Here is a 26247-nt window from a genome sequence, read left to right on the forward strand (position 1 = left end):
CCTTGGATCTTAAGAACAAGGAAAAAGCAATCAGGATCTTAAAAGAACAATTTTAATTAAAGAAAAAGTAAAAGAATCACCTCTGTAAAATCAGGATGATAAATTCTTTACAGGGTAATCAGATTCAAAACACAGAATCCGTCTAGGCAAAACCTTAAGTTAGAAAAAGAAACAAAAACAGGAATATACATTCCATCCAGCACAGCTTATTTTACCAGCCATTAAACAAAAGGAAATCTAACGCATTTCTAGCTAGATTACTTACTAACTTTACAGGACTTGGAAGGCTGCATTCCTGATCTGTTTCCTGCAAAAGTGTCACACAGACAGACAAACCCTTTGTCCCTCCCCCTCTCCAGATTTGAAAGTATCTTGTCCCCTCATTGGTCATTTTGGGTTAGGAGCCAGCAGGGTTCCCTTAGCTTCTGAACCCTTTACAGGTGAAAGTGTTTTGCCTCTGGCTGGGAAGGATTTTATAGCACTGTGTACAGAAAGGTGGCTACCCGTCCCTTTATATTTATGACAGATACAAAGAGAGGTTTCCTAGCGATCCAGAGAAGGCACATTTACTGACTTGTAATATCAATAGGCTGATCTACAATGTGTTGAAAGGTACATAGAATTAGCTCTCACAGCTCTGGAGTGCCCTCTATGGGCTGGTGTCCCATCCTCTGTTACCCACCATGTTGTCTCCACCACCTCTGGCCCCATGTCCCTCCCGGGCCCCGGTGCCCCTTACCACTATAGCCACCTTGCCTTAGTGGCTACTGCCAGGTGTCATCTATCCCCTTCTCTCAGGGGAAAACTGCAGTCTGTAATGGCTGCTTATCACTCGTAAAGGGGTTGGACCTGCTGCCTTTTTAGCCCCAGCTGCCGCCCTGAAGCCCTAGTACCTCCCCTGGCCTTTAGCAAGGCCTGAGCCTGGGGACTCACCAGGCCAGAGCTCCTCAGCTCTGCCTGCCCTTCCCCAGCCAAGCTCTGTCTCAGGTACCCTGCTTGTTCTCTCAGGCAGCCTGGTCCTCTCCACCCTCAAGCTGGAGCAAGAGACTCTCCTCCTACTCGCCCAGCCTGCCCTTTTATCAGGGCCAGCTGTGTCCTAACTGGGTGCAACCACACCTGTGGCTGACTACCCCACCAGCCTCCCTCATCTGCTTTTAACCTCTTTCTGGCTGGAGTGGAGGGACTGCCCCGGTACAGGCTCTCTCTGTTTAACTGAGGATATATCTACAAGTCAGACCTTATGGGTTTTTAAGGCCCAGCTTGACAAAGCCCTGGCTGGGATGATTTAGTTGGGGTTGGTCCTGCTCTGAGCAGGGGGTTGGACTAGATGACTTCCTGAGGTCCCTTCCAACCCTGATCTTCTATGAGTCTCTGATTCTCTGATACAGCTGTACTGATGCAGCTGAGCCATGGTAAGGACCTCCATGGAGCTGTTCTATGCCAATAGGAGAGAGTTCTCCTGTCAGGATCGTTAAAGCTCCCTCTTGGTGTGATGAAGAGACCACGGTTACAGCAGGGAAGTCAGGACTCCTGGGTTCTATCTGTCATCCTGCTACTCAATCTCTTTGTGACCTTGGACAATTCATTTCTCCCTGAGCTTCAGTTCATCTATCTGTATAATGGGGATAAGTTCGCTGTGAATTTCCTTTGTTAGGTGTTTTAAAGATCCCTCAATGAAATGTGCTATGCAGTATGATGATAGTTACTGATGAGAATTACTGATCTCTGATGCCTTAGTGACAGCCCCATGTGCTTCCTGACAGTGTTCGTGTCTTCCCTCAGTCATATTCTTCCAGATCTGTTTGTTTACTATCTATCCATCCATCCTGGGCATTTACAGTGTATCGGACCCGATGGAGACCTAGGCATTATCTCTAGTTTTCTTAGTAATCAACTATAATTTTTAAATATACGCAAATACACAGAGCAGCTAATTCCTCTCTGACTCAGCCCAGAGCCCAAGAGTTCTCATCTCCCTTTGGGAATGTCCCTTAATTACTCCTGAAGCTGGATAAATAACACAGAAGCATAGACAGGCTTGTCTCCAGCCTGTTTACATCCAGGTGCCACTTCTCCCCTAGAGTCTGAGTGAACCCACCTGGGATTGCACAGAGCTATATTATAAACAGTGCACATCCCTGTGTCAGCTCTCAGAGTGGGATGCTGCTGGGGATGCTGGGGTGAGAGAGGTGTCGGACATGGCCACCCGAGGGGGATTCTCAGGAAAGATGCTTCTGTCTCAGAATTCACAGGTACCCATCTCTTGCTGAGGAGCTCACCTGCTCAACAAACCCAGGGCAACATGCGTGTGATGTAATAGGGAATAGTTTGTGGTCCTTTCCTATTAAACATCCCAGGGCCAGTATCATGGGCCAAAATGTCCCTCTTTCCTGTGCCCCTGCCCACAACTGATGGCCTTGAACCCAAGGCCACTGCGTTTCAGTGGTATGGTTGATCACTAAAATTAAAGATGTTAGTACATGTAGAAAAGTACCTAGGGATTACAGTGGACGAGAATCTGGATATGAGTCAACAGTGTGCCCTTGTTGCCAAGAAGGCCAATGGCATTTTGGAATGTATAAGTAGGGGCATTGCCAGCAGATCGAGGGACATGATCATTCCCCTCTATTCGACATTGGTGAGGCCTCATCTGGAGTCCTGTGTCCACTTTTGGGCCCCACACTACAAGAAGGATGTGGAAAAATTGGAAAGGGTCCAGCAGAGGGCAACAAAAATGATTAGGGGACTGGAACACATGACTTATGAGGAGAGGCTGAGGGAACTGGGATTGTTTAGTCTGCAGAATAGAAGAATGAGGTGGGATTTGATAGCTGCTTTCAACTACCTGAAAGGGAGTTCCAAGGAGGATGGCCCTAGACTGTTCCCAGCGGTAGCAGAGTAATGGTCTCAAGTTGCAGTGTGGGAGGTTTAGGTTGGATATTGGGAAAAACTTTTTCACTAGGAGGGTGGTGAAACACTGGAATGCGTTACCTAGGAAGGTGGTGGAATCTCGTTCCTTAGAAGTTTTTAAGGTCAGGCTTGACAAAGCCCTGGCTGGGATGTTTTGATTGGGGATTGGTTCTGCTTTGAGCAGGGGGTTGGACTAGATGACCTCCTGAGGTCCCTTCCAACCCTGATATTCTATTATTCTAATGCAAGGCAAAATTATGAGGCCCTGGACAGTAGTTTGCTCAGGCGCCACTATGGCAAAACTCCCCTTGGAGTAAGAACTGAGTAAAGACCTGAGGAGGCAGCTGTATGTTAATGTACAGAGACTGTCACCTCCTCCTCTTGCATCTCAGGGTTCTGGCTGTTAATGGGGGGTGGGGGCTGTTACCTGGCTTTTATCTGCTGGACAGCATGGAGGTTCAAGGGCTCCTAGCTGAAACAATGATAATATTTTTTTAACATGAGCAACGCAACTATTGTCCTAGTTTCATTTGGAAAGTCAGCTGAATTGTTATGCCTGAAACATTCAAAATACAGTTTAGCTGAAAGCAGACACCCAGTGAGGGAAATTTCATTCCAAACACTTAACGTTTGGAAAACTTATCAACAACTAAAAATGAGGTCTTGTAATTGAAGGTGTCAGACAGCTTCAACTAACAGTGGTGCCACCAAAACCACCTACAATGGCCAATCCATTTGTGAATCCCATTCAGCTAAACTCTTTGCTCCAACAAAGTCTGTGACAAGGAGTTCTACAGGCCAAATATGGATCATATAAACAATTTCATTTAATGAATGTTATATGTTCGGACTTGCAATGTAATTGAATGTTCCCTTGTTCATGTGTTGTGAGACACAGTAAATATAAATGCCGGATCTACTTTCTTTATCAATAGATTCATAGGGTTTAATGTTAGAAGGGACCATTAGAACATCCAGTCAGACCTCCTGTATAATACAATCCATTAAACTTCACCCACTTAGCCCTGTATTGAGCCCAAAGAGAAGGGACGGCAAGGGTCAGTTACTCAAACCCCATGCAAAGATGCAGGATTTGTTGTGTCATCCAAAACTAATGGCTATCCACACTCCTTTGGAAAATCTCCAGTGAAGGAGCTTCCGTGACTTCCCTTCACATCTGTTCCAATGTCCTACTGTTCTTACAGTTAGGAAGTTTATCCTGAGATTTAATCTAAATCTGTTCTGCTGTAGTATGAACTCATTGTCTCTTCTCCTGCCCTCTGTAGTAAGAGAGAACAACTTTCCAACTTCTTTTTATGGCAATCTTTCAAGTATTTGAAGACTGCTGTCATGATGTCTCCCCTTAATTTCCTTGTTTCCAAACTAAATATACCCAGTTCCTTCAGTCTTTGCCCATATGGCTTGTTTTACATCCCTTTGGTCATCTTTGTCTCTCATCTCTGGATCCTTTCCAGCTACTCTACATCCTTCCTTTACATTGGTGACCAACACTGCACACAATACTCCAGCTGAGGCCTAACCAGAGCCAAGTAAAGCAGTGCAATCATGTCCCGGGACTTGTATGGCATACCTCTGCTAATGCAACCTAGTATTGGATTTAGTTTTTTTTCCAGGAGGTCAATGGAAAAATTCTTCCATCAATCTAGGTACCATCCTTTTGGAAGATGGATTACCTACACTGATGGGAGAACTGTGCCATCAGGGAAAGTAGTGTCTACACTAAAATGCTATGGCAGCGCCACTGTGACATTTTAAGTGCAGATAAACCGTTAAGCAGATCTTCCAGAAAAGCATCCAGTCTGGATCTGCAGACATGTGGAGGTGGAGAATCCACCCCTTCCCATCATAGTTTATTCCAATGGTTAATCACCCTCAGTGCTAAACGTTTGGCCTTTATTTCCAGCTGGAATTTGTCTGTCTTGAGCTTCCAACCATTGGTTCTTGCTCAGCCTTTCTCTGCTAGATTATACAGCCCATTCTTACCCAAGGCTTTCTCCCCATGAAAGTCTTTTCTTGAGTGTCTTGTTGATGAGTTAAAGTCTCTCTATGTCAGGCATATTCTCCAGCCTGTAATCATTTTTGTGGGCCTTTTCTGCATCTTCTCCAATTTTCAACATCCTTTTTGAAATGTGGACCCCATGTGCAGAGGTAAAATCCTTCCCCTGCTCCAACACACCATTCCCTGGTTTATGCGAGGAGGTATTGTTTCATGGTCTCTGTGTATATAATGTCTTCTGCAGTTTCCACAGTATACATCCGATGAAGCGAGCTGTAGCTCACGAAAGCTTATGCTCAAATAAATTGGTTAGTCTCTAAGGTGCCACAAGTACTCCTTTTCTATCAGCCCTTTTGGCCACAGCATCACACTGGGAGCTCATGATGCGTTGGTTTCCCACAATGTCCTGTAAATCCTTTTCAGGATCCCTGTGTTCCATCTGCAAAGTTAATAAGAAGAAAAGGAGTAATTGTGGCACCTTAGAGACTAACACTTTTATTTGAGCATAAGCTTTCGTGAGCTACAGCTCACTTCATCGGATGCATTCTGTGTAAAATACAGAGGGGATATGTATATACCTAGAGAACATGAAACAATGGGTGTTACCATACACACTGTAACAAGAGTGATCACTTAAGGTGAGATTTACCAGCAGGAGGTGGGGGGGGGGACTTTTGTAGTGATAATCAAGGTGGGCCATCTCCAGCAGTTGACAAGAATGTCTGAGGAACATTGGGGATGGGGGGGGGGGGTGGAATAAACATGGGGAAATAGTTTTACTTTGTGTAATGACCCATCCACTCCCAGTCTCTGTTCAAGCCTTAGTTAATTGTATCCAGTTTGCAAATTAATTCCAATTCAGCAGTCTTTCGTTGGAGTCTGTTTTTGAAGTTTTTTTATTGAAGAATTGCAACTTTTAGGTCTGTAATCGAGTGACCAAAGAGACTGAAGTGTTCTCCGACTGGTTTTTGAATGTTATAATTCTTGACGTCTGATTAAGTTAATAAGCATACTCCCCATGCCAAGATCTAAATAGTTTATTAAGACATTGAAAAGAACTGGACCCAGAATTGATCCCTGCGGAACCCCACTCATGCCCTTGAAGCCTGACTGTGAAACATTGATAACTACTCTCTGGGAGTGGTTTTCCAACCAGTTATGCACCCAGCTTATAGTAGCCCATATAGTTTATGTGAGACAGTATCAAAAGCCTTACTAAAGTCTAGATATACCACATCTACCACTTTCCTCCTATCCACAAGGCTTGTTACCCTCTCAGAAAAAGCTATCAGGTTGGGTTGACATGATTTTTTCTTGACAAATCCATGCCAACTATCACTTATCACCTTATTATCTTCTAGATGTTTGCAAATTGATTGCTTAATTATTTGCTCCATTATCTTACCTGGTACAGAAGTTAAGCTGACTGGTCTGTAATTCCCTGGGTTGCCTTTATTTCCCTTTTTATAGATAGGCAATATATGTGCTCCTTTCAAGTCTTCTGGAATCTCTCCCGTCTTCCATGACTTTGCAAATATAATAGCTATTGGCAACTGAACCTACCCCACTGACATTCTCTATGTTCGGCGCCCACCAACCTTCTTGGTGAAAACCGAAACAAATAAGTCATTATGCACCTCTGCCATTTCCACATTTTCTGTTATTGTTTTTGTTGTTGAATGTCATTAATTATATTCCTAGACTTTTTTTTTAACCAGTTTTTTCATAGTTTCCTAACCTCGTCAAATCTTAAAAAAAAAATCCTTTTTTAAATACTTTACGTTGAACACAGTACTGTTCTGTGCCTGGGGGTGGAGGGTAGGGTGCTTTGCCGCTGCCTGACTGTGTACTTCTGGTTCCAAATGAGATGTGTGGTGGATCTGTCAGTTCCTAATTCTGGTGTTCATAACTCTGAGTTTCTACTGTAGATGCTGTTTAACCTTCTCCTTGACTGCTACCATACTGAAAAGTATTTCATCACTGCCTATAAGTATCTACGTTAGCAAGTTTCCTTTCATCCTCTAATAATTGGCCTAAACCTTTTCTAGGATTTCTTTTGTTCTTTATATACGTAATAACCTCCTTTTTGTGATTCTTAGCCCTACCGGGTATGGATTTTGATGTCTTTAACATCCATTATCAATTTCATAACTTCCAATTTGTATTGCTTGCTATTTTCCCTTTTTTTCCATTTGTTATATATTGCTTCCCACGCACCCACCCCAAAAATTGCTGCCTTCACTTTGCCCCTGAAATGGGCTTTTAGCACTTTCTTGACTGTGGACATGTGACTTTTTAACTATCTAATAAACTCTTCTTAAAGGACTCTCAATTTTTCATTCAATTTTTCTGTCTAAATTTTTGCTCCAAATCAGTTTTGCTGATAATTTCCCTGTGCTCCGAGGAATTAGCCTTTTTAAAACATTAAGTATATATAGATGTTAGTGGCTGGGAATTGTTCTCTTTTTGTCCATTTGAATGTAATCAGTTGCATTCTTTATTTTGCTCTCCTCTATCATATGCCCTGTTCTAAGTCTCTTCTTTAAACTAAACATTCGCAGATTTTTCAGTCAAACAATTTATAGGGAATGAATGACCAAAACTGAGCACATGTCCAGAGCAGGTTATTCTCCATCCCATACCTCAGGCATCCAGACATTGTCTTTGTTTTAGGCACTATTGTGAATGAGCAGGTGTTTCCTTGGAGCTTCTATCAACAAAAATATAAGAATGGTCATACTGGGTCAGACCAAAGATCTATCCAGCCCAGTATCCTGTCTACCAACAGCAGCCAATGCCAGGTGCCCCAGAGGGAGTGAACCTAACAGGTAATGATCAACTGATCTCTCTCCTGCCATCCAGCTGCATCCTCTGACAAACAGAGGGTAGGTACAAAATTCCTTACCCATCCATAAGAGCCTTTGGTGAGGGACCTTGTCAAAGGCTTTCTGGAAATCTAAGTACACTAATTTCACATTTGAGTTCTTTCAGAACTCTTCGGTGATGCCATCTGGTCCCGATGACTTGTTACTGTTACACTTCTCAATTAATTCCAAAACCTCCTGTAGTGACGCTTCAATCTGTGACAATTCCTCAGATTTGTCACCTAGAAAAGATGGCTCAGGTTTGGGAATCTTTGGGAATGACACCCGGGTCTTTTCCCTGAGCTGTGCTTTAGTTGGGATGTTTTCCCCGCCACATGTCTTGGCAAAGATTTGGGGTATTTTTTCCCACTCTCAGATGTGGAGCAACTGAGTGAATGGGGAACTCCCTACAGCATGGACTCTCTAGCCTGGGTTTCATTGCATTAAGGAACAATGATGGATAACCAGTATTCACACTCGTGTTTCCTGCTGGTGCCTATTAAGATTTCCCATATCAAGATGTGTAGGAATTATTGACACGTGGTGCACCAGAGCATATGGAATTGGCATTAGTAGGGTCAGTTCTTCATAATTTATTTCTCTGAATAATGAAAATGTCATTTTTCAGTTTGTGAAGAGCGACCAATCTGCTTCCCCCACGAGAACAGCCCCCAGTAGTGCATGTAGTGTCTCATATTAACATTATCTCCCCATCCAGGAATTTGTACTGCGACCATCATCCTAGAGCTTGGGCACAAAAGGAAGTGAGAGGAACATATACTACATGCAGGAGACACTGTTCTGCCTCAGAGTTGAACACCTTCTCCCCTACTCCATGTCAGATTCCAACACAACCGACTTCACCAACCCCTCCACCTTCATCCTGCTGGGCATTCCTGGCCTGGAGATGGTCCACGTCTGGATCTCCATCCCCTTCTCCACCGTATACGCCATAGCCATCTTGGGGAACTTCGTTATTCTGTTCATTGTAAAGATGGAGCCGAGCCTCCATGGGCCCATGTACTATTTCCTCTGCATGCTGGCCGTCACTGACTTGGTTCTGTCCACATCGATCCTGCCCAAAACACTGAGCATCTTCTGGTTCAATTCCAGGGAGATCGATTTCAGTGCCTGCCTCACCCAGCTGTACTTCATTCACTCTTTCTTAGTCATAGAGTCTGGGATCCTAGTGGCCATGGCTTTGGATCGTTTCGTGGCCATCTGCAATCCACTGAGACATTCCACCATCCTGACAAACCTCATGGTGGCCAAGATTGGCCTGGCTGTGATGCTGCGTGGTGGCATAATCGTACTGCCCTATCTCCTCCTGGCGAGGCGGTGGCCATATTGCAGAACCAACATCATCCCCAACACGCACTGCGAGCACATGGCCGTGGTGAAGCTGGCCTGCGCCGACATCCGCGTCAATACATACTACGGCCTCTCTGTGGTATTCTCTGTGATCTGTGTGGATGTGTTTCTTATTGCTATGTCCTATACTCAGATCCTCAGGGCCATCTTCAGCCTCCCCACAAAGGATGCCCGGCTCAAGGCTTTTGGGACCTGCGGCTCCCACCTCTGTGTCATCTTAATCTTTTATGTCTCAGCTCTCTTCTCCTCTCTCATGCACCGGTTTGGCCACAATGTTTCCCTGCATTTCCACGTGCTGATTTCCAGCGGGTACCTCCTGGTGCCCCCCGTGCTAAACCCCATCATTTACGGGGTAAGGACCAAACAGATCAGAAGCAGGGTGCTCCGGCTCTTTGCTCATAAAGGGACCTAAAATTTTCTCCTGTTGCTCTGGCTCTCAGACCGAGGTCTGTGCAGAGCTGGCTGGTGACATGGTGCTGGGCCCCCTTCCCTGAAGTACTGACTGGACAGTCAAAGTGACATTAAAGCCTTTTCTGGCCTTACTATGCTGAGTCAGTGTGACAAACTGGGGAATCAGTGTACGTAGAACTCACTGTGTTGCCACCTTTCTAGTTGCTCGTAACTGGATCCTGGAGGCCCCAAATATTCCCTCAAAGCCCCACCCAGTTTTGCCTCTTTTTCTCCAAAGCTCTGCCTGTCACTCTCTCCTCTCCACCCCTCCCTCATCACTTGGTGGATCAGCTCTAACTTCCTCCTCCCTAGTCCTCCCCAGCTGGGCTCCCTGTGCTCTGGGGTTGGAAGGGGGGCTGCTACAGCCTGACAAGGAGCCTGCAGTGAGGGCAGCGTGGACACAGGTCTGGGCCTGATAGGCCAGTCTGGAGCAAAGAGGGAAGCCAGGAAGCTGTATAAAAGCAACTGAGGGTTCGGAGCAGGGCTGTGTGGCAGGTGGGCAAGATTGTGCATCATACAGCTTGTGGGCTACATAGTCTTGAGGACAGAGACCATTGTGTGGCTTATTTCTTTAGCTTTTAGTTCCCTTTTTCTCCTCCTGGTTGGGGACCTGTAGCAGGGTCCCTGCAATGGGGATGGGCTGGGAGCCCTTTGCCCTGAGCCAGGACTCGGGGGCAGGGCAAGGAATGAGCTTTGAAGCTTGGAAGACAACAGATGAGAGAGGCAGAAGGACAAGCCCCTGTGTTAGCTGGGGAGTGGGATGCTCGGCAGAGGCCAGGGTGGCTTTGGTAGCTGTCATGGAGGGAAATAAGCTGGCTACTTATACACGTACATGGCACCCTATCAAGAACTACGGGGCACCCATTTCCTAGGGCTTGAAGCTGAACGGTGAAGGTGAGCCTAACATATTCTCTGCATGATGCTTTTTATCACTGAATTTAGAAGCTCATTAGCTAGGCTGCTAGGCAGTGCATAGAGGCCAATGATAAGAACATAAGAACGACTGTACTGGGTCAGACCAAAGGTCCATCCAACCCAGTATCCTGTCTACCGACAGTGGCCAATGCCAGGTGCCCCAGAGAGAATGAACAGAGCAGGTCATCAGCAAGTGATCCATCCCTTGTCACCCATTCCCAGCCTCTGGCAAACAGAGGCTAACGACGCCATCCCTTCCAATGTGCTGCAAGGAACTAAATCAGTGCACCATGTGACTTCCACCCACTGAGGAGCTGGTGTAAGTGCTGCAGCCCCACTGAAATCAGGGGAGAGCCCCTCACTAGAGAATCCAGTGGACAGAGAGCACCAGGCCTCTGTGCTGCTGCATGGACCACACGAGCCAGATCTGAGAGCGACTAAGCAAGGGTTTGGCAGCTAGGGACTTGTGGATTATGTTCCCGGCTCAGGACACTCCCCTTCCTGCTGCCTCAGTTTCTCCATCTGTAAAAGGTGGATACCCCCTGCAAGTAGTGAGTGTCAGTGGTTTCCATATGTCACCATGTCTCAATGGGACACAGCTGAGGATGCCAATTTCAGGACAAACTGCTGAGAAACAGGGCACATGCACCCCAGACTGGTGGTTATTCTATCATTAGATTATACCAAGCCAGCAACAAATGTAAATTTCTGTCTCACCAGTCCAGTGTTCACTGGAACAGGCTCTGGGGTTGGGCCATGGATGAGGGGCTCATGGCTAGGGCAGAGGGTTGGGGTGCAGAGGTGTGAGGGCTTTGGCTGGGGGGGTGAGTCCTGAGGTAGGGCCAGAGATGAGGAGCACACGGCTGGGGCAGATGGTTGGGTGTATGGGGTGATGGCTCGGGCTGTGGGTGCGGGCTCTGGGGTCAGAGTGGGAATGAGGCATTTGGGGTTCAGGAAGGTGCTCTGGGGCTATGTCAGGGACAGAGGACTCCCCCCCAGCTCTCCCGCCCCACAGCAGCACCTAGGCTGGGGGAAAGAAGATGGTCTTTCCCCACTACAGCAGCTCTGGGCCTGGGGCCAGAGGATAGGCACCCCTCCCCCAGCAGGTCCAGGCCGGGGCTGAGTTCAGGACAGGGGAAGGGCACCTTGGCCGCAGAAGGGTCCAGGCCAGGCCATCCTGGCAGGTCCCCCAGGAGGGTTCGCTGAGCACCTGAGTGGTGCTAAGAAGGCTGCTGCATAGCCATTGTGCAGCTCACAGGGAACTGCACTGGTTAACTACAAGCCAAAAATGCAGCCTCCTGAGGCATCCCAGCCTTTGGCTCACCACCTGGACACCGGACTCCATGATGAGCATTTAGTGAAAACCAATTTCACCACATATCGGGTCCTTCCAATCCCAAGAGCTCAGCCACATAGCCAGGCCATGTATAACTCAGATCTTACCTAATGGTCACGCTGCTCCCAATCCTCCTCTGCCCTGTGTGTGGAATTTTACTGTCCCGAAAAAAGCCCACTGCCTCTGTTTGTGGAAAGTTATTGGCCCAAGATGGAGTCCATGGTCACATGAGCATGTCACATGTCCTCACTCGCTTTGATGACTCACAGGGGCAGCCGTTGCCTGTATTTTTGCTGAGTGTATTTCTTCTATGGCCCATTGTGAGAGATAACTGTCCTTGATGGGCCATTAACATGTAGTTGTGTGGCCTTAATTTAAATTCTACCTGGTAGGTGTTACACATGAGCACAACCCATGTGTAAGATATCAGTACAGTGCCAATAATCAGAGCATCAGACAAAAAGGTGATATATGTATGTAAATAGCATAGTCTTACTTAGAAAACAGTAACTCACCCAAGGGTTCTGAAGGAACACAAATGTGACATTGCAGAACTACTAACTGTGGTTTATAACCTATCATTTAAATCAGCTTCTGTACCAAATGACTGGAGGATAGCTAATGTGATGCACATTTTTAAAAAGGGCTCCAGAGGTAATCCCCGCAATTACAAGCCAGTAAGCCTGACGTCTGTACCGAGTAAACTGGCTGAAACTTTAATAAAGAACAAAATTGTCAGACACTTAGACGAACATATTTTGTAGGGGGAGGAGTCATCATGGTTTTTGTAAAAGGAAAATCATGCCTCACTAGAATTCTTTGAGGGGGTCACCAAGCCTCCGGACAGGGAAATCCAGCAGTGCAAGGCTGCCCCAGGAACTAAATGAGCTCAGTCTCTTAACAAGGAGAAGGTTATGGAGTGATGTGATTGCATTCTATCAGCACTTATAATTGGGAACAGAAACTTGATAACAGTGGGCTCTTAAAGCCAGCAGGCAAAGATCTAACAAGTGTCAGTGGCTGGGCGTTGAAGGCAGAGAAATTGAGATTAGAGACAAAGTGGAAATTTTTAACACTGGGGGGTAACTGACCATTGGAAGAGTTTAGCAAGAATTGTGGTATGTCTCCTTCACTGGCCACGTTTCAATCAAGATGGTACTTCTTAGCCTTAACAGTTAGTCCTGCCTCCCTTCTGCGCTCAAAGACTTTTTGTAAATGTTCCAGGTGTTCTGCCCAGGAATCCAAAAAAGATGGCCACATCTTCAAGGTAGGCGACTGCAGATTCTCCCAATCCTGCTAGGAGACCACCTACAAGTTTTTGGAAGGTGGCGGGTGTATTCCGCAGCACGAAAGGGAACACATTAAATTCATACTTCCCGACATGTCTGATGAAGGCTGACCTTTCCTTGGCGGATTCATCTAGCTGTACTTTCCAGTAACCCTTTGGTTAACTCTAAGGTAGAGATGAACTGGGCCCGTCCCAGTTTCTCCAATACCTCGTCTGTGCATGGCATTGGATTAGTTGTCTGGGCCAGTTACAGCATTTAGCTTATGGTAGTCCACACAAAAACATATCTCCCCATCTGATTTGGGAACTAGAACCACTGGAGACGCCCATGCACTGCCGGAGGGGAGGATTACCCCCATCTGGAGCATATCCTGGATCTCCCGGTCTATAGCAGTTTTAGCTTGAGGAGACACCCGGTAAGGTTGGACTTTAATTGGGTGAGCATTACCTGTGTCAATGGAGTGGTATGCCCGTTCAGTCAGTCCTGGGGTGGCTCAGAACATCGGCGCGTAGGTAGTGCACAGCTCCTTGATCTGCTGTCGCTGCATACGCCCAAGGGTCATGGAGAGGTTCACCTCTTCCAAGCCACCAGCACTGTTCCCTTCGTAGTAGACACCTTCAGGCCACTCAGTGTCATCTCTTCTCTGGGCTGTAAACTGACAAACCTTTAATTCTCTGGAATAAAAGGGCTTTAGAGAATTAATATGCTACACCTTAGGTTTTTGGTTTGAGGTGGGGGATGCTAGGAGATAATTAACAGCTCCCAGGCGCTTTTGGACCGTGAATGGCCCTTTCCACGGTGCGTCCATTTTATGGGTCTGGAGCGCCTTTAAGACCATGACCTGGTCTGCTACCTTGAAGGAAGGCTCTCTGACATGTTTATCATACCAGCCTTTTTGCTCTTCCTGAGCCTCTTTTAGGTTTTCTTTAGCAAGGGCTAAAAAGGTTTGGAGGGTGTTTTGAAGGTTGGTTACAAACTCCAGAATATTAGTTCCTGGAGAAGGCGTAAACCCCTCCCATTGCTGCTTCACCATCTGTAATGGCCCCTTAACCTCGCACCCATACACAAGTTCAAAAGGTGAAAACCCTAAATTGGGATATGGTACAGCTCTGTAGGCAAAGTGCAACTTCTGCAACACTAGGTCCCAATCATTGGACAGCTCGTTTATGAATTTACATATCATGGCCCCCAAAGTTCCATTAAACTTCTCCACCAGGCCATTTGTTTGATGGTGGTAAGTGGTGGCAACCAAGTGATTTACCCCATGAGCTTCCCAAAGGCTTTCCATAGTTCCTGCCATGAAATTAGTTCCTGCATCTGTAAGGATGTCAGAGGGCCAACCTACCCTGGCCAAAATGTCTGTTAATGGGACATTTTGGTGGGAGTCTGTTAAATATCTGTTAATGGGACATAGTGGTGGGAGTCTGCTATAGACCACCGGACCAGGGGGATGAGGTAGATGAGGCTTTCTTCCGGCAGCTCACAGAAGCTACTAGATCGCATGCCCTGATTCTCATGGGTGACATTAATTTTCCTGATATCTGCTGGGAGAGCAATACAGCAGTGCATAGACAATCCAGGAAGTTTTTGGAAAGCGTAGGGGACAATTTCCTGGCGCAAGTGCTAGAGGAGCCAACTGGGGGGGCGCTTTTCTTGACCTGCTGCTCACAAACCGGGTAGAATTAGTGGGGGAAGCAAAAGTGGATGGGAATCTGGGAGGCAGTGACCATGAGTTGGTTGAGTTCAGGATCCTGATGCAGGGAAGAAAGGTAAGCAGCAGGATACGGACCCTGGACTTCAGGAAAGCAGACTTCGACTCCCTCAGGGAACGGATGGCCAGGATCCCCTGGGGGACTAACTTGAAGGGGAAAGGAGTTCAGGAGAGCTGGCTGTATTTCAAGGAATCCCTGTTGAGGTTACAGGGACAAACCATCCCAATGAGTCGAAAGAATAGTAAATATGGCAGGCGACCAGCTTGGCTTAATGGTGAAATCCTAGTGGATCTTAAACATAAAAAGAAGCTTACAAGAAGTGGAAGGTTGGACATATGACCAGGGAAGAGTATAAAAATATTGCTCGGGCATGTAGGAATGTTATCAGGAGGGCCAAATCGCACCTGGAGCTGCAGCTAGCCAGAGATGTCAAGAGTAACAAGAAGGGTTTCTTCAGGTATGTTGGCAACAAGAAGAAAGCCAAGGAATGTATGGGCCCCTTACTGAATGAGGGAGGCAACCTAGTGACAGAGGATGTGGAGAAAGCTAATGTACTCAATGCTTTTTTTTGCCTCTGTTTTCACTAACAAGGTCAGCTCCCAGACTGCTGCGCTGGGCATCACAAAATGGGGAAGAGATGGCCAGCCCTCTGTGGAGATAGAGGCGGTTAGGAACTATTTAGAAAGGCTGGACGTGCACAAGTCCATGGGGCCGGACGAGTTGCATCCGAGAGTGCTGAAGGAGTTGGCGGCTGTGATTGCAGAGACATTGGCCATTATCTTTGAAAACTCGTGGCGAACCGGGGAAGTCCCGGATGACTGGAAAATGGCTAATGTAGTGCCAATCTTTAAAAAAGGGAAGAAGGAGGATCCTGGGAACTACAGGCCAGTCAGCCTCACTTCAGTCCCTTGAAAAATCATGGAGCAGGTCCTCAAAGAATCAATCCTGAAGCACTTGCATGAGAGGAAAGTGATCAGGAACAGCCAGCATGGATTCACCAAGGGAAGGTCATGCCTGACTAATCTAATCGTCTTTTATGATGAGATTACTGGTTCTGTGGATGAAGGGAAAGCAGTGGATGTATTGTTTCTTGACTTTAGCAAAGCTTTTGACACGGTCTCCCATAGTATTCTTGTCAGCAAGTTAAGGAAGTATGGGCTGGATGAATGCACTACAAGGTGGGTAGAAAGCTGGCTAGATTGTCGGGCTCAACGGGTAGTGATCAATGGCTCCATATCTAGTTGGCAGCCGGTATCAAGTGGAGTACCCCAAGGGTCGGTCCTGGGGCCGGTTTTGTTCAATATCTTCATAAATGATCTGGAGGATGGTGTGGATTGCACTCTCAGCAAATTTGCGGATGATACTAAACTGGGAGGAGTGGTAGATACGCTGGAGGGGAGGGATAGGATACAGAAAGACCTAGACAAATTGGAGGATTGGGCCAAAAGAAATCTGATGAGGTTCAATAAGGATAAGTGCAGGGTCCTGCACTTAGGACGGAAGAACCCAATGCACAGCTACATACTAGGGACCGAATGGCTAGGCAGCAGTTCTGCGGAAAAGGACCTAGGGGTGACAGTGAACGAGAAGCTGGATATGAGTCAGCAGTGTGCCCTTGTTGCCAAGAAGGCCAATGGCATTTTGGGATGTATAAGTAGGGGCATAGCGAGCAGATCGAGGGACGTGATCATTCCCCTCTATTCGACATTGGTGAGGCCTCATCTGGAGTACTGTGTCCAGTTTTGGGCCCCACACTTCAAGAAGGATGTGGATAAATTGGAGAGAGTCCAGCGAAGGGCAACAAAAATGATTAGGGGACTGGAACACATGAGTTATGAGGAGAGGCTGAGGGAGCTGGGATTGTTTAGCCTGCAGAAGAGAAGAATGAGGGGGGATTTGATAGCTGCTTTCAACTACCTGAAAGGGGGTTCCAAAGAGGATGGCTCTAGGCTGTTCTCAATGGTAGCAGATGACAGAACGAGGAGTAATGGTCTCAAGTTGCAGTGGGGGAGGTTTAGATTGGATATTAGGAAAAACTTTTTCACTAAGAGGGTGGTGAAACACTGGAATGCGTTACCTAGGGAGGTGGTAGAATCTCCTTCCTTAGAGGTTTTTAAGGTCAGGCTTGACAAAGCCCTGGCTGGGATGATTTAACTGGGAATTGGTCCTGCTTTGAGCAGGGGGTTGGACTAGATGACCTTCTGGGGTCCCTTCCAACCCTGATATTCTATGATTCTATGATTCTAATTCCTGGCACACACTTTTATCCCTGGTGTTTGTTAGGATATAGATATTCAGGCCTGTCTGCAAAGGCCTGTACTCTAAGAATTTAGGTGTATTCTTATCACTTGGCTAGTGATAGAGGTATAAAAGAAAGAATCAAAATCACTGTCTGCTGGTGTAAGGACCTTCTCTTACTGTGACAGTCTGAGGCCCTGTTCTTAGGCTAAGGCCTTTGGCTAAGCAGCAGAGGCAGCCATAAGCTGGGAAGCGAACGGTCACCTCCTCACATTCCAAACTAGTCACACTGAAATAAGGTGCTATTGGGCTGTTAGGCACTATCAGGACAGGATTGTATTCCTATCACCTCCAGGGAAAGGGAAGTGCCTAGAAAATGTAAAAGGAAACTTAGTTTGATAGCATCCTGTCTGGCAAGAACTCACTTATCAATAGCTGGGATGTGAAATCCTCACTTCTGTATTGTTTTGTCATTATAGTTCCCACTTTGCTGTTGTTTGTCTGTATAATCTCTGTCTGGTTCTGTGATTGTTCCTGTCTGCTGTATAATTAATTTTGCTGGGTGTAAACTAATTGAGGTGATGGGATATAATTGGGTACATAATCATGTTACAATATGTTAGGATTGGTTAGTTAAATTTCAGGAAAATGATTGGTTAAGGTATAGCTAAGCAGAACTCAAGTTTTACTATATAATCTGTAGTCAATGAGGAAGTGACTGGGTGTGGGTGGGGGTGGGCATGTGGGTGTGTGAAATGGGAACAGGGAATGGGGGTAAGAAAATTGGAATCATGTTTTGCTAAAGGGGGAAATGGGAACAGGGAATGGGAGTAAGGAAGTTGGAATCATGTTTGGCTAAGGGTAGGAATGGGATCAGGGACGCAGGTGTAAGGCTCTGTGGGTCAGAGCTGGGAAGGAGGATACTAAGGAAGGAAACTGGAATCATGCTTGCTGGAAGTTCACCCCAATAAACATTGAATTGTTTGCACCTTTGGACTTCGGGTATTGTTGCTCTCTGTTGATGCGAGAAGGACCAGGGAAGTAAGTGGGTGAAGGAATAAGCCCCCTAACAGTGTTGCTTAGAGCTACTTGCTGAAATGGAACCTCAATGATGGGGAGTGGCTGGAGAGGGGCTTTGACCTCGTCTTGATTATTTTCCCACTCTTTGGCAACCTCACAAGAATGGACATAGGGAGAAACGTCCTTGCCCATTCCCTCCCAGTGAGAGAGGGATACCCCAGGTTGCTGGGACGGAGGGCTCAGCTGTCCCACAGTCCTGCTTGCACCCCAGGGATCCCATCCCAGGAGTTCTGTCCTTGGGCTAGTCCCAGAAAACACAGGGACATTCAAAAGAACCTCTGTATGGGCAGGTTGTTCGAAGCCAAGTGGACTGGCTGGTGATGGCTTGTAGAAAACAACCAAGTTCTCGAACATTCACATCTCACTTTTAAAGAACTCTTTCCTCCTTTCTTTATACAGGGAGCAGACTCCCTGTGGCAAAACAGATTTTGATCTGCTCTTCCCATCCTCAAGTGGCTCTAGTGTTCAAACTGCTTGCCCTGCTCGAACCCAGGCAAGGTGCCTTGCTTAGGTGGCTAGCAGCTGTTGCACCGTGAGGGGGCGAGAACAGGGTGTGATGCTGTATGATTGAATATGAGCGTTTTTATCACTGTTGCTACCAGGGTTATATAATTGCAACAAAGGTTTTACAAATTATGTCCTGTCAGGTGTCAATGGGAAAGTTATGATTTGCTAAGTACGATTCTCCTGTGTATCTGAATGTATCATCCTTGTGTCCGATGTTGTTCATATTGGTGATGTACTAGAATGGGCTTTGTTTGGGACAGTAATACTCCAAGCACAGGGCAGAGAATGTAAAAGGACCTCCGAAACATATCTATATTGTCTTCATTTCTCTGCACTGGATTTCTAACAAGGAAGCTCTGAACAAGGACTAATAACCCCCAGACTGCTATGGTTCCTTCTAGAGAGACTTTTGTAAGCTAGCAGTTTATTCCATCACTGCTATGACGCTGATCTCTGAAACCTGAAAAACCCCTAGGATGGATCTGATCTAATAACCATTTATAACTCTTCTTATTTTCTTTTATTATCAAACCTTTAGTTTTCAATTGCTACAGGGATGGCAGAAGTGATCTTATTGGGTAAGATCTGAGTTATAGATTAACCTGCAAAAGTGGCTGGTCTCTTTGGATGAGAAGGACTCGCTATGTGGTGGAAATTGGTTTTCACTGACTGCTCCTCATGGAGTCCAGTGTCCGGGTGGTGAGCCAAGGGCTGGGATGTGTGTAGTTAACCGGTGCAGTGAGACAGAAGTTTATGTCTCTTACTATCTTGATTTAATGTAATCATAGAATAACCACCAGCCTCTTTCTCAGCAGTTTGTCCTGAGTTTGGCATCCTCAGCCATGTTCCACTGAAGCACAGTCACACATGGACAGAATTTATTGTTGATGGGTTCTACACACAGTGTTGCTCAGATGGGGAAACTGAGGCAGCAGGAAGGAAAATGTCTGGAGCCAGGAAACGAGCCCAGAGTCCCCAGCTGCCAATCCCTTTTTTAGCGTCTCAGACCTGGCTCGTGTGGTCCATGCATCAGCACAGATTCATGGTGCTGTCCCTCCGTTGGGTTCTCTAGTGCGGGGACCTCCCCTGATTTCAGTGGGGCTGCTCCCACTGACACCAGCTGAGGATTTGGCCCAAGACGTTTAACTAGAGATAAAGCATCTGCAGAGACCAGGGAGCTGGGAGTGAAGCGTCCCAGCTCTTCCCCAGATGCGCTGGTGACCTTGGGCACATTCTCTCTGCATTGAATGGAGATGATCATTTGTTATGTCTAGTGTGCTGCTAACGAAAGGCCCTACCCAGGGCTGCAGAGTCACACACTGTCCTGATGTGGCTCCTTTCAGCACGTCGTTGGCCTGTATGCGCTCTGTAGAGTTCCAGCAGCGTCTGGTCCCTGGTAAATGCGCAAAACAAGGCAGAACCCTGAACTGTGGAGAAACCTGGTTTTGTGTCTGTAGTTTTTAGCTCTTCCTTTAATAAATTATCCCCTTTAAGAAGGATGAAAACTCCACTGATCACAGCACACAAATAGCCCCACTGTTTCTTACAGAACACGGAGGAGCAATGCCGGTTCATGGCCAGAGCACTGGTGCGGGGTGGTGGGGGGAGTCAGCACTCCTGGTTTCTATTCCCAGCTCTGCCACCGACTTATCCCTGGGGATAATGCTGCCGAGCAGCCTAATTAAAGAACTTCCAGATGTAGTGATCAAAAGCATCATGCAGAGCATAAGTTAGACTCAGCTTCACCGTTCAGCTTCAGTGGGTGCTCTGTCGTTCCAGATAAGGTGCCGTGGAAAAGGATGGATAGTGGTAGCTGTGCCATTCATCTCCCTCCGTGTGAGCAACCGCGGCCACCCTGGCCTCTGCCCAGCATCCGCCTTCCCAGCTAACTCAGGGGCTGATCCCTCCACCTCTCTCAGCTGTTGTCTTCCTAGCTTCAAAGCTGATCCCTTACCCTGACCCCGAGGCCTGGCTCAGGGCAAAGGGCTCCCAGCCATGCCTACTGTTGGGACTCTGCCAGCTATAGGCTGTTAGGATATAGATATTCAGGCCTGTCTGTAAAGGCCTAGACTCTAAGAATTTAGGTGTATTCTTATCTCTTAGCTAGTTACAGAGGTATAAAAGAAAGAATCAAAATCACTGTCTGCCGGTGTAAGGGCCTTCTCTCACTGTGACAGTCTGAGGCCCTGTTCTTAGGCTAAGGCCTTTGGCTAAGCAGAAGAGGCAGCCATAAGCTGGGAAGCGACCGGTCACCTCCTCACATCCCAAACTCCTCACATTGAAAGAAGGTGCTATTCGGCTGTTAGGACACAATCCTGTCCTGATAGTTCCTATCACCTCCAGAGAAAGGGAAGTGCCTAGAAAATGTAAAAGGAAACAGTTTGATAGTATCCTGTCTGGCAAGAACTCACTTATCAATAGCTGGGATGTGAAATCCTCACTTCTGTGTTGTCTTGTCATTATAGTTCCCACTTTGCTGTTGTTTGTCTGTATAATCTCTGTCTGGTTCTGTGATTGTTCCTGTCTGCTGTATAATTAATTTTGCTGGGTGTAAACTAATGAAGGTGGTGGGATATAATTGGTTACATAATCATGTTACAATATGTTTGGATTGGTTAGTTAAATTTCAGGAAAATGATTGGTTAAGGTATAGCTAAGCAGAACTCAAGTTTTACTATATAATCTGTAGTCAATGAGGAAGTGACTGGGCATGTTGGTGTGGGTGGGCGTGGGCATGTGGTTGTGGGAAATGGGAGCAGGGAATGGGGGTAAGAAAATTGGAATCATGTTTTGCTAAAGGGGGAAATGGGAACAGGGAATGGGAGTAAGGAAGTTGGAATCATGTTTGGCTAAGGGCAGGAATGGGAACAGGAACACAGATGTAAGGCTCTGTGGTGTCAGAGCTGGGAAGGGGGACACTAAGGAAGGAAACTGGAATCATGCTTGCTGGAAGTTCACCCCAATAAACATCGAATTGTTTGCACCTTTGGACTTTGGGTATTGTTGCTCTCTGTTCATGCGAGAAGGACCAGGGAAGTAAGTGGGTGAAGGAATAAGCCCCCTAACACAGGCCCCCGGCCAGAAGGAACAAATCATAGAATCATAGAATATCAGGGTTGGAAGGGACCTCAGGAGGTCATCTAGTCCAACCCCCTGCTCAAAGCAGGACCGATCCCCAACTAAATCATCACAGCCAGGGCGTTATCAAGCCAGGCCTTAAATACTTCTAAATAAGGAGATTTAACCACCTCCTTAAGGAATCCATTCCAGTGCTTCACCACCCTCCCAGTGAAATAGTGTTTCCTAATATCCAACTTAGACCTCCCCCACTGCAACTTGAGACTTTTGCTGAAAGATAAGGAAATGAGCCACATGATGGTCTCTGCCCTCAGGACTTTGCAGCTGAGCTTTCGGGCCCACATGCTGAATGATGCACAATCTCGGCTGCCTGCCTCTCAGCCCTGCTCCTAACCCACAGCTGATTTTATATGGTTTCCTAGCTTCCCCCTCTGCTTCGGACTGGCTGGCCTGCTGCACCCTCCCTGCAGGGTCCTTGCCAGCCTGCAGCAGGTCCTGCCCCAGTCCCGGGGCAGAGGGAGCCCAGGCTGGGGAGGAGGAAGATGCAGATGATCCAGCAAGTGGATGGGGTTGGAGAGGAGGGGAGTGAGTAACAGGGGTGGGGCTCTGGGAGAAGATGTTGAGAACAGAGCGGGGCCTTGGGGAATAGGTGGGAGAGGGGAAGCGGCCTTGTGGAAAGAGTTGGGGCAGGGAGCAGGGCCTTGGGTAATAGGCAGGGCTGGGTGTGGGGCCTCAGAGAGCCAGTTAAAAGCAATTAGAAAGGTGGTGATCCTATGGGAGAATGAGTTGTACACAAAAAAGATTACTCAGTTTGTTACACTGACACAGCACGGAAATGCCAGGAAAGGGTTTAATGTCACTTTGACTGTCCAGTCAGTGATTCAGAGAAGGGGTCCTAGCACCATTTCACCAGCCAGGTCTGTCCAGATCTTGGTCTGAGAGCCAGAGCACCAGGAGAAAACTTCAGGCCCCTGTATGAGTAAAGAGCCGGAGCAGCCTGTCCCGGATCTGTTTCGTCCTCACCCCATAGATTATGGGGTTTAACATGGGGGGCATCAAGAGGTACACATTGCCAATGAGAACGTGGAAATGCAGGGGCACATTTTGGGCAAATCTGTGCATGAGGGACATGATGAGACTTGGGATGTAAAAGGCTAAAATGACAAAAAGGTGAGAGCCGCAGGTCCCCAAAGTCTTGTCCCATGCATCTTTTGTGGGGAGGATGAAGATGACCCTGAGGATCTGGGTATAGGATACGGCAATAAAAATCCCATCCAGACCCATCACAAAGAATAACACAAAGAGGCCGTAGTAACTACTAACACGGGTGTCGGCGCAGGCCAGGCTCACCATGGCTATGTGTGCGCAGTAGGGCTGGGGGATGACGTTGGTTCTGCAATATGGCCACAGCCTCGCTAGGATGGGAAAGGGCAGTATGACTATGATGCCACGGAGCAGCACGGCCAGGCCGATTTTGGCCACCATGGCGTTTGTCAGGGTGGTGGAATGTCTCAGGGGATGGCAGATGGCCACGTAGCGATCCAGAGCCATGGCTATGAGGATCCCAGACTCCAACACAGATGAGATGAGAATGAAGTACATCTGGGTGAGGCAGGCACTGAAATGGATCTCCCTGGAATTGAACCAGAAGATGCTTAGCATTTTAGGCAGGGTGGATGTGGACAGGACCAGATCAGTGACGGCCAGCATGCAGAGGAAATAGTACATGGGCCCATGGAGGCTTGGTTCCACCTTCACAATGAACAGGATGGTGAAGTTCCCAAAGACGGCTATGACATACATGGTGCAGAAGGGGATGGAGATCCAGACATGGGCCGCCTCCAGCCCAGGAATGCCCAGAAGGATGAAGGTGGAGGGGTTGGTGAAGTGGGTTGTGTTGGAATCTGACATGGAGTAGGGGAGAAGGTGTCCAACTCTGAGGCAGAACAGTGTCTCTTGCATGTAGCATATGTTCCCCTGACTTCCTGTATGTGCCCAGGGTCTAGGGTGATGGTCGCAGCACATATACCTGGATGAAGAGACAATGTGAATATAAGACACTGCATGGAGGCTGTTCTCATGGGGGAAGCAGATTGGTCGCTCTTGACACACTGAAAAATGACATTTTCATTATTCAGAGAAATGAATTATGAAGAACTTACCCTACTAATGCCAATTCCATATTTTATGGTGCTCCCTGCTCAATAATTCCTACACTCCATGGTGCGGGAAATCTTACTAAGCTCCAGAAGGAAATAGAAGTGTGGATACTGGTTATCCATCAGTGTTCCTTAGGCCTTGTCTACACTACCATATTTTTTTTCGCAAATAAGTAGATTTAGCCAAGGAAACAGTGGGGGTGTACACACTGCAAAGCCACTTTCAGTGGTAGAAGTCCTCAGTTTCAGTGTCAGAAAATAACCACCTTGGGAAGAGTTTTATGCAAAAGTTTTGTTGGCAAATTGCCAGTGTAGACACTTTTGCTTGTTTTTATCTCTGTAACTGGACTCCACAAGGCATCCCACATTGCCCATCCTGAGTGCTCTGGTGAACAGTTTCAACTCCTCTCCCCTCCACAGAATCATAGAATCATAGAATATCAGGGTTGGAAGGGACCCCAGAAGGTCATCTAGTCCAACCCCCTGCTCGAAGCAGGACCAATTCCCAGTTAAATCATCCCAGCCAGGGCTTTGTCAAGCCTGACCTTAAAAACCTCTAAGGAAGGAGATTCTACCACCTCCCTAGGTAACGCATGCATCTGATGAAGTGAGCTGTAGCTCACGAAAGCTCATGCTCAAATAAATTGGTTAGTCTCTAAGGTGCCACAAGTACTCCTTTTCTTTTTGCGAATACAGACTAACACGGCTGTTACTCTGAAACCTGGCATTCCAGTGTTTCACCACCCTCATAGTGAAAAAGTTTTTCCTAATATCCAATCTAAACCTCCCCCACTGCAACTTGAGACCATTACTCCTTGTTCTGTCATCTGCTACCATTGAGAACAGTCTGGAGCCATCCTCTTTGGAACCCCCTTTCAGGTAGTTGAAAGCAGCTATCAAATCCCCCCTCATTCTTCTCTTCTGCAGACTAAACAATCCCAGCTCCCTCAGCCTCTTCTCATAAGTCATGTGTTCCAGACCCCTAATCATTTTTGTTGCCCTTCGCTGGACTCTCTCCAATTTATCCACATCCTTCTTGTAGTGTGGGGCCCAAAACTGGACACAGTACTCCAGATGAGGCCTCACCAATCCAGGTGAACAGCTTCCGCCCGTCCCTGTTTAAAGTCTCGGAAAAATTGAAATTCCCCTTCCTGTTTGCTGGGTGTGGAGTGCTCACATCACACTTTCCTAGGTGGCCATGGTGGCTCAGAGCTTGGGCCACTGTGGATCTGCTGGATCTGCTCAGTATTTGGGGAGAGGAGGCTGTGCGTTCCCAGATGCACTCCAGCTGTAGGAACGTCAATACCTATGGGGCAGATTTTGTGCAGCTTGTGGGAAAAGAGCTATGATCAGGACACAGCAAAGGGGAAGGAGCTGAGGTACGCATACCAGAAGGCAAGGGAGGCAAACAGTATCTGTGGTGATGTGCCACAGACCTGCTGTTTTTCTAGGAAGGTGGATGTTATCCTCAACAGTGACCCATTTCCACCACCAAGAGCCCTGTGGGTACTTCAGTGGGGGTACTCCTGTCAGCGAAGTTAATCCACCTCTCCGAGAGGTGGTAGCTAGGTCGATGAAGAATTCTTTGGTAGACCTCATGCTGTATATACCAGGGTTAGGTTGCTCTAGCTACATCTTTCAGGGGTGTGGTGTTTTTTTTTTCGATTGCAAAAAAGAACAAATGCAATTTTCATTTGCATTAGTAGAGGCATAGCTTGCCAGTCACGGGGGGGGAGAGTAGCCCTTTTCTTGGTCATGGTGAGGCCTCAGCTGGAGTATTGTGTCCAGTTTGGGTTTCCAATATATAGGAGGGATGTAGAGAAACTGAGAAGGTTCCAAAGGAGAGTGAGAAAGATGATCCACAGGATGGAATGCAAGCCATACGAGCAAAGGCCAAAGGAAAAGGTTATGTTTAGTATGGAAAAGGGAGGATTAAGGGGGGATATGACAACAGTCTTGAGATACTTGAAAGGCTGCCATTAAAGATGCGGAGGAACATAGCCACATAGATCAAGAGGCAATGGGTTCAAACTACAGCATGGCAGATTTAGATTTAATCTCTGATAAACTTCCCAACTGTGAGAACAAGAGGCCAATGGAACTGATGCCCAGGCAGGTAGTGGAAAGTCCTTCACTAGAGGTTTTCAACAGGAGGCTGGATAGTTATCTGTCTTGGATGGTTTAGTCACAACAAATCCTGCATCTTGGCAGGGGATTAGACTAGCTGATCATTGTAACCCCCTTGTAATCCTATCACTCTTTGATTCCATGATATAAAAGACCACATGATCTGACGGTCCCTTCTGATTTTGACGCCTATG

General features: G+C 47.0%; 2 protein-coding genes across 2 annotated transcripts; one reads left to right on the forward strand and one right to left on the reverse strand.

Moving 5' to 3' along the window:
• The first annotated feature begins 8575 nt into the window (after positions 1-8575).
• LOC140913548 (olfactory receptor 52E4) lies at positions 8576-9574 on the forward strand. Its single transcript, XM_073350263.1, has one exon. The coding sequence runs from the start codon at positions 8576-8578 to the stop codon at positions 9572-9574; it is 999 nt and encodes a 332-aa protein (XP_073206364.1).
• A 13156-nt stretch (positions 9575-22730) lies between these two features.
• Positions 22731-23678, reverse strand: LOC140913611 (olfactory receptor 52M1). Its single transcript, XM_073350370.2, has one exon. It carries the CDS (start codon positions 23676-23678, stop codon positions 22731-22733), a length of 948 nt encoding a protein of 315 aa, XP_073206471.2.
• Positions 23679-26247: the final 2569 nt, after the last annotated feature.

The sequence above is a fragment of the Lepidochelys kempii genome, chromosome 1 (genome assembly GCF_965140285.1).
Source record: "Lepidochelys kempii isolate rLepKem1 chromosome 1, rLepKem1.hap1, whole genome shotgun sequence".
Classification (NCBI taxonomy): Eukaryota; Metazoa; Chordata; order Testudines; family Cheloniidae; genus Lepidochelys; species Lepidochelys kempii.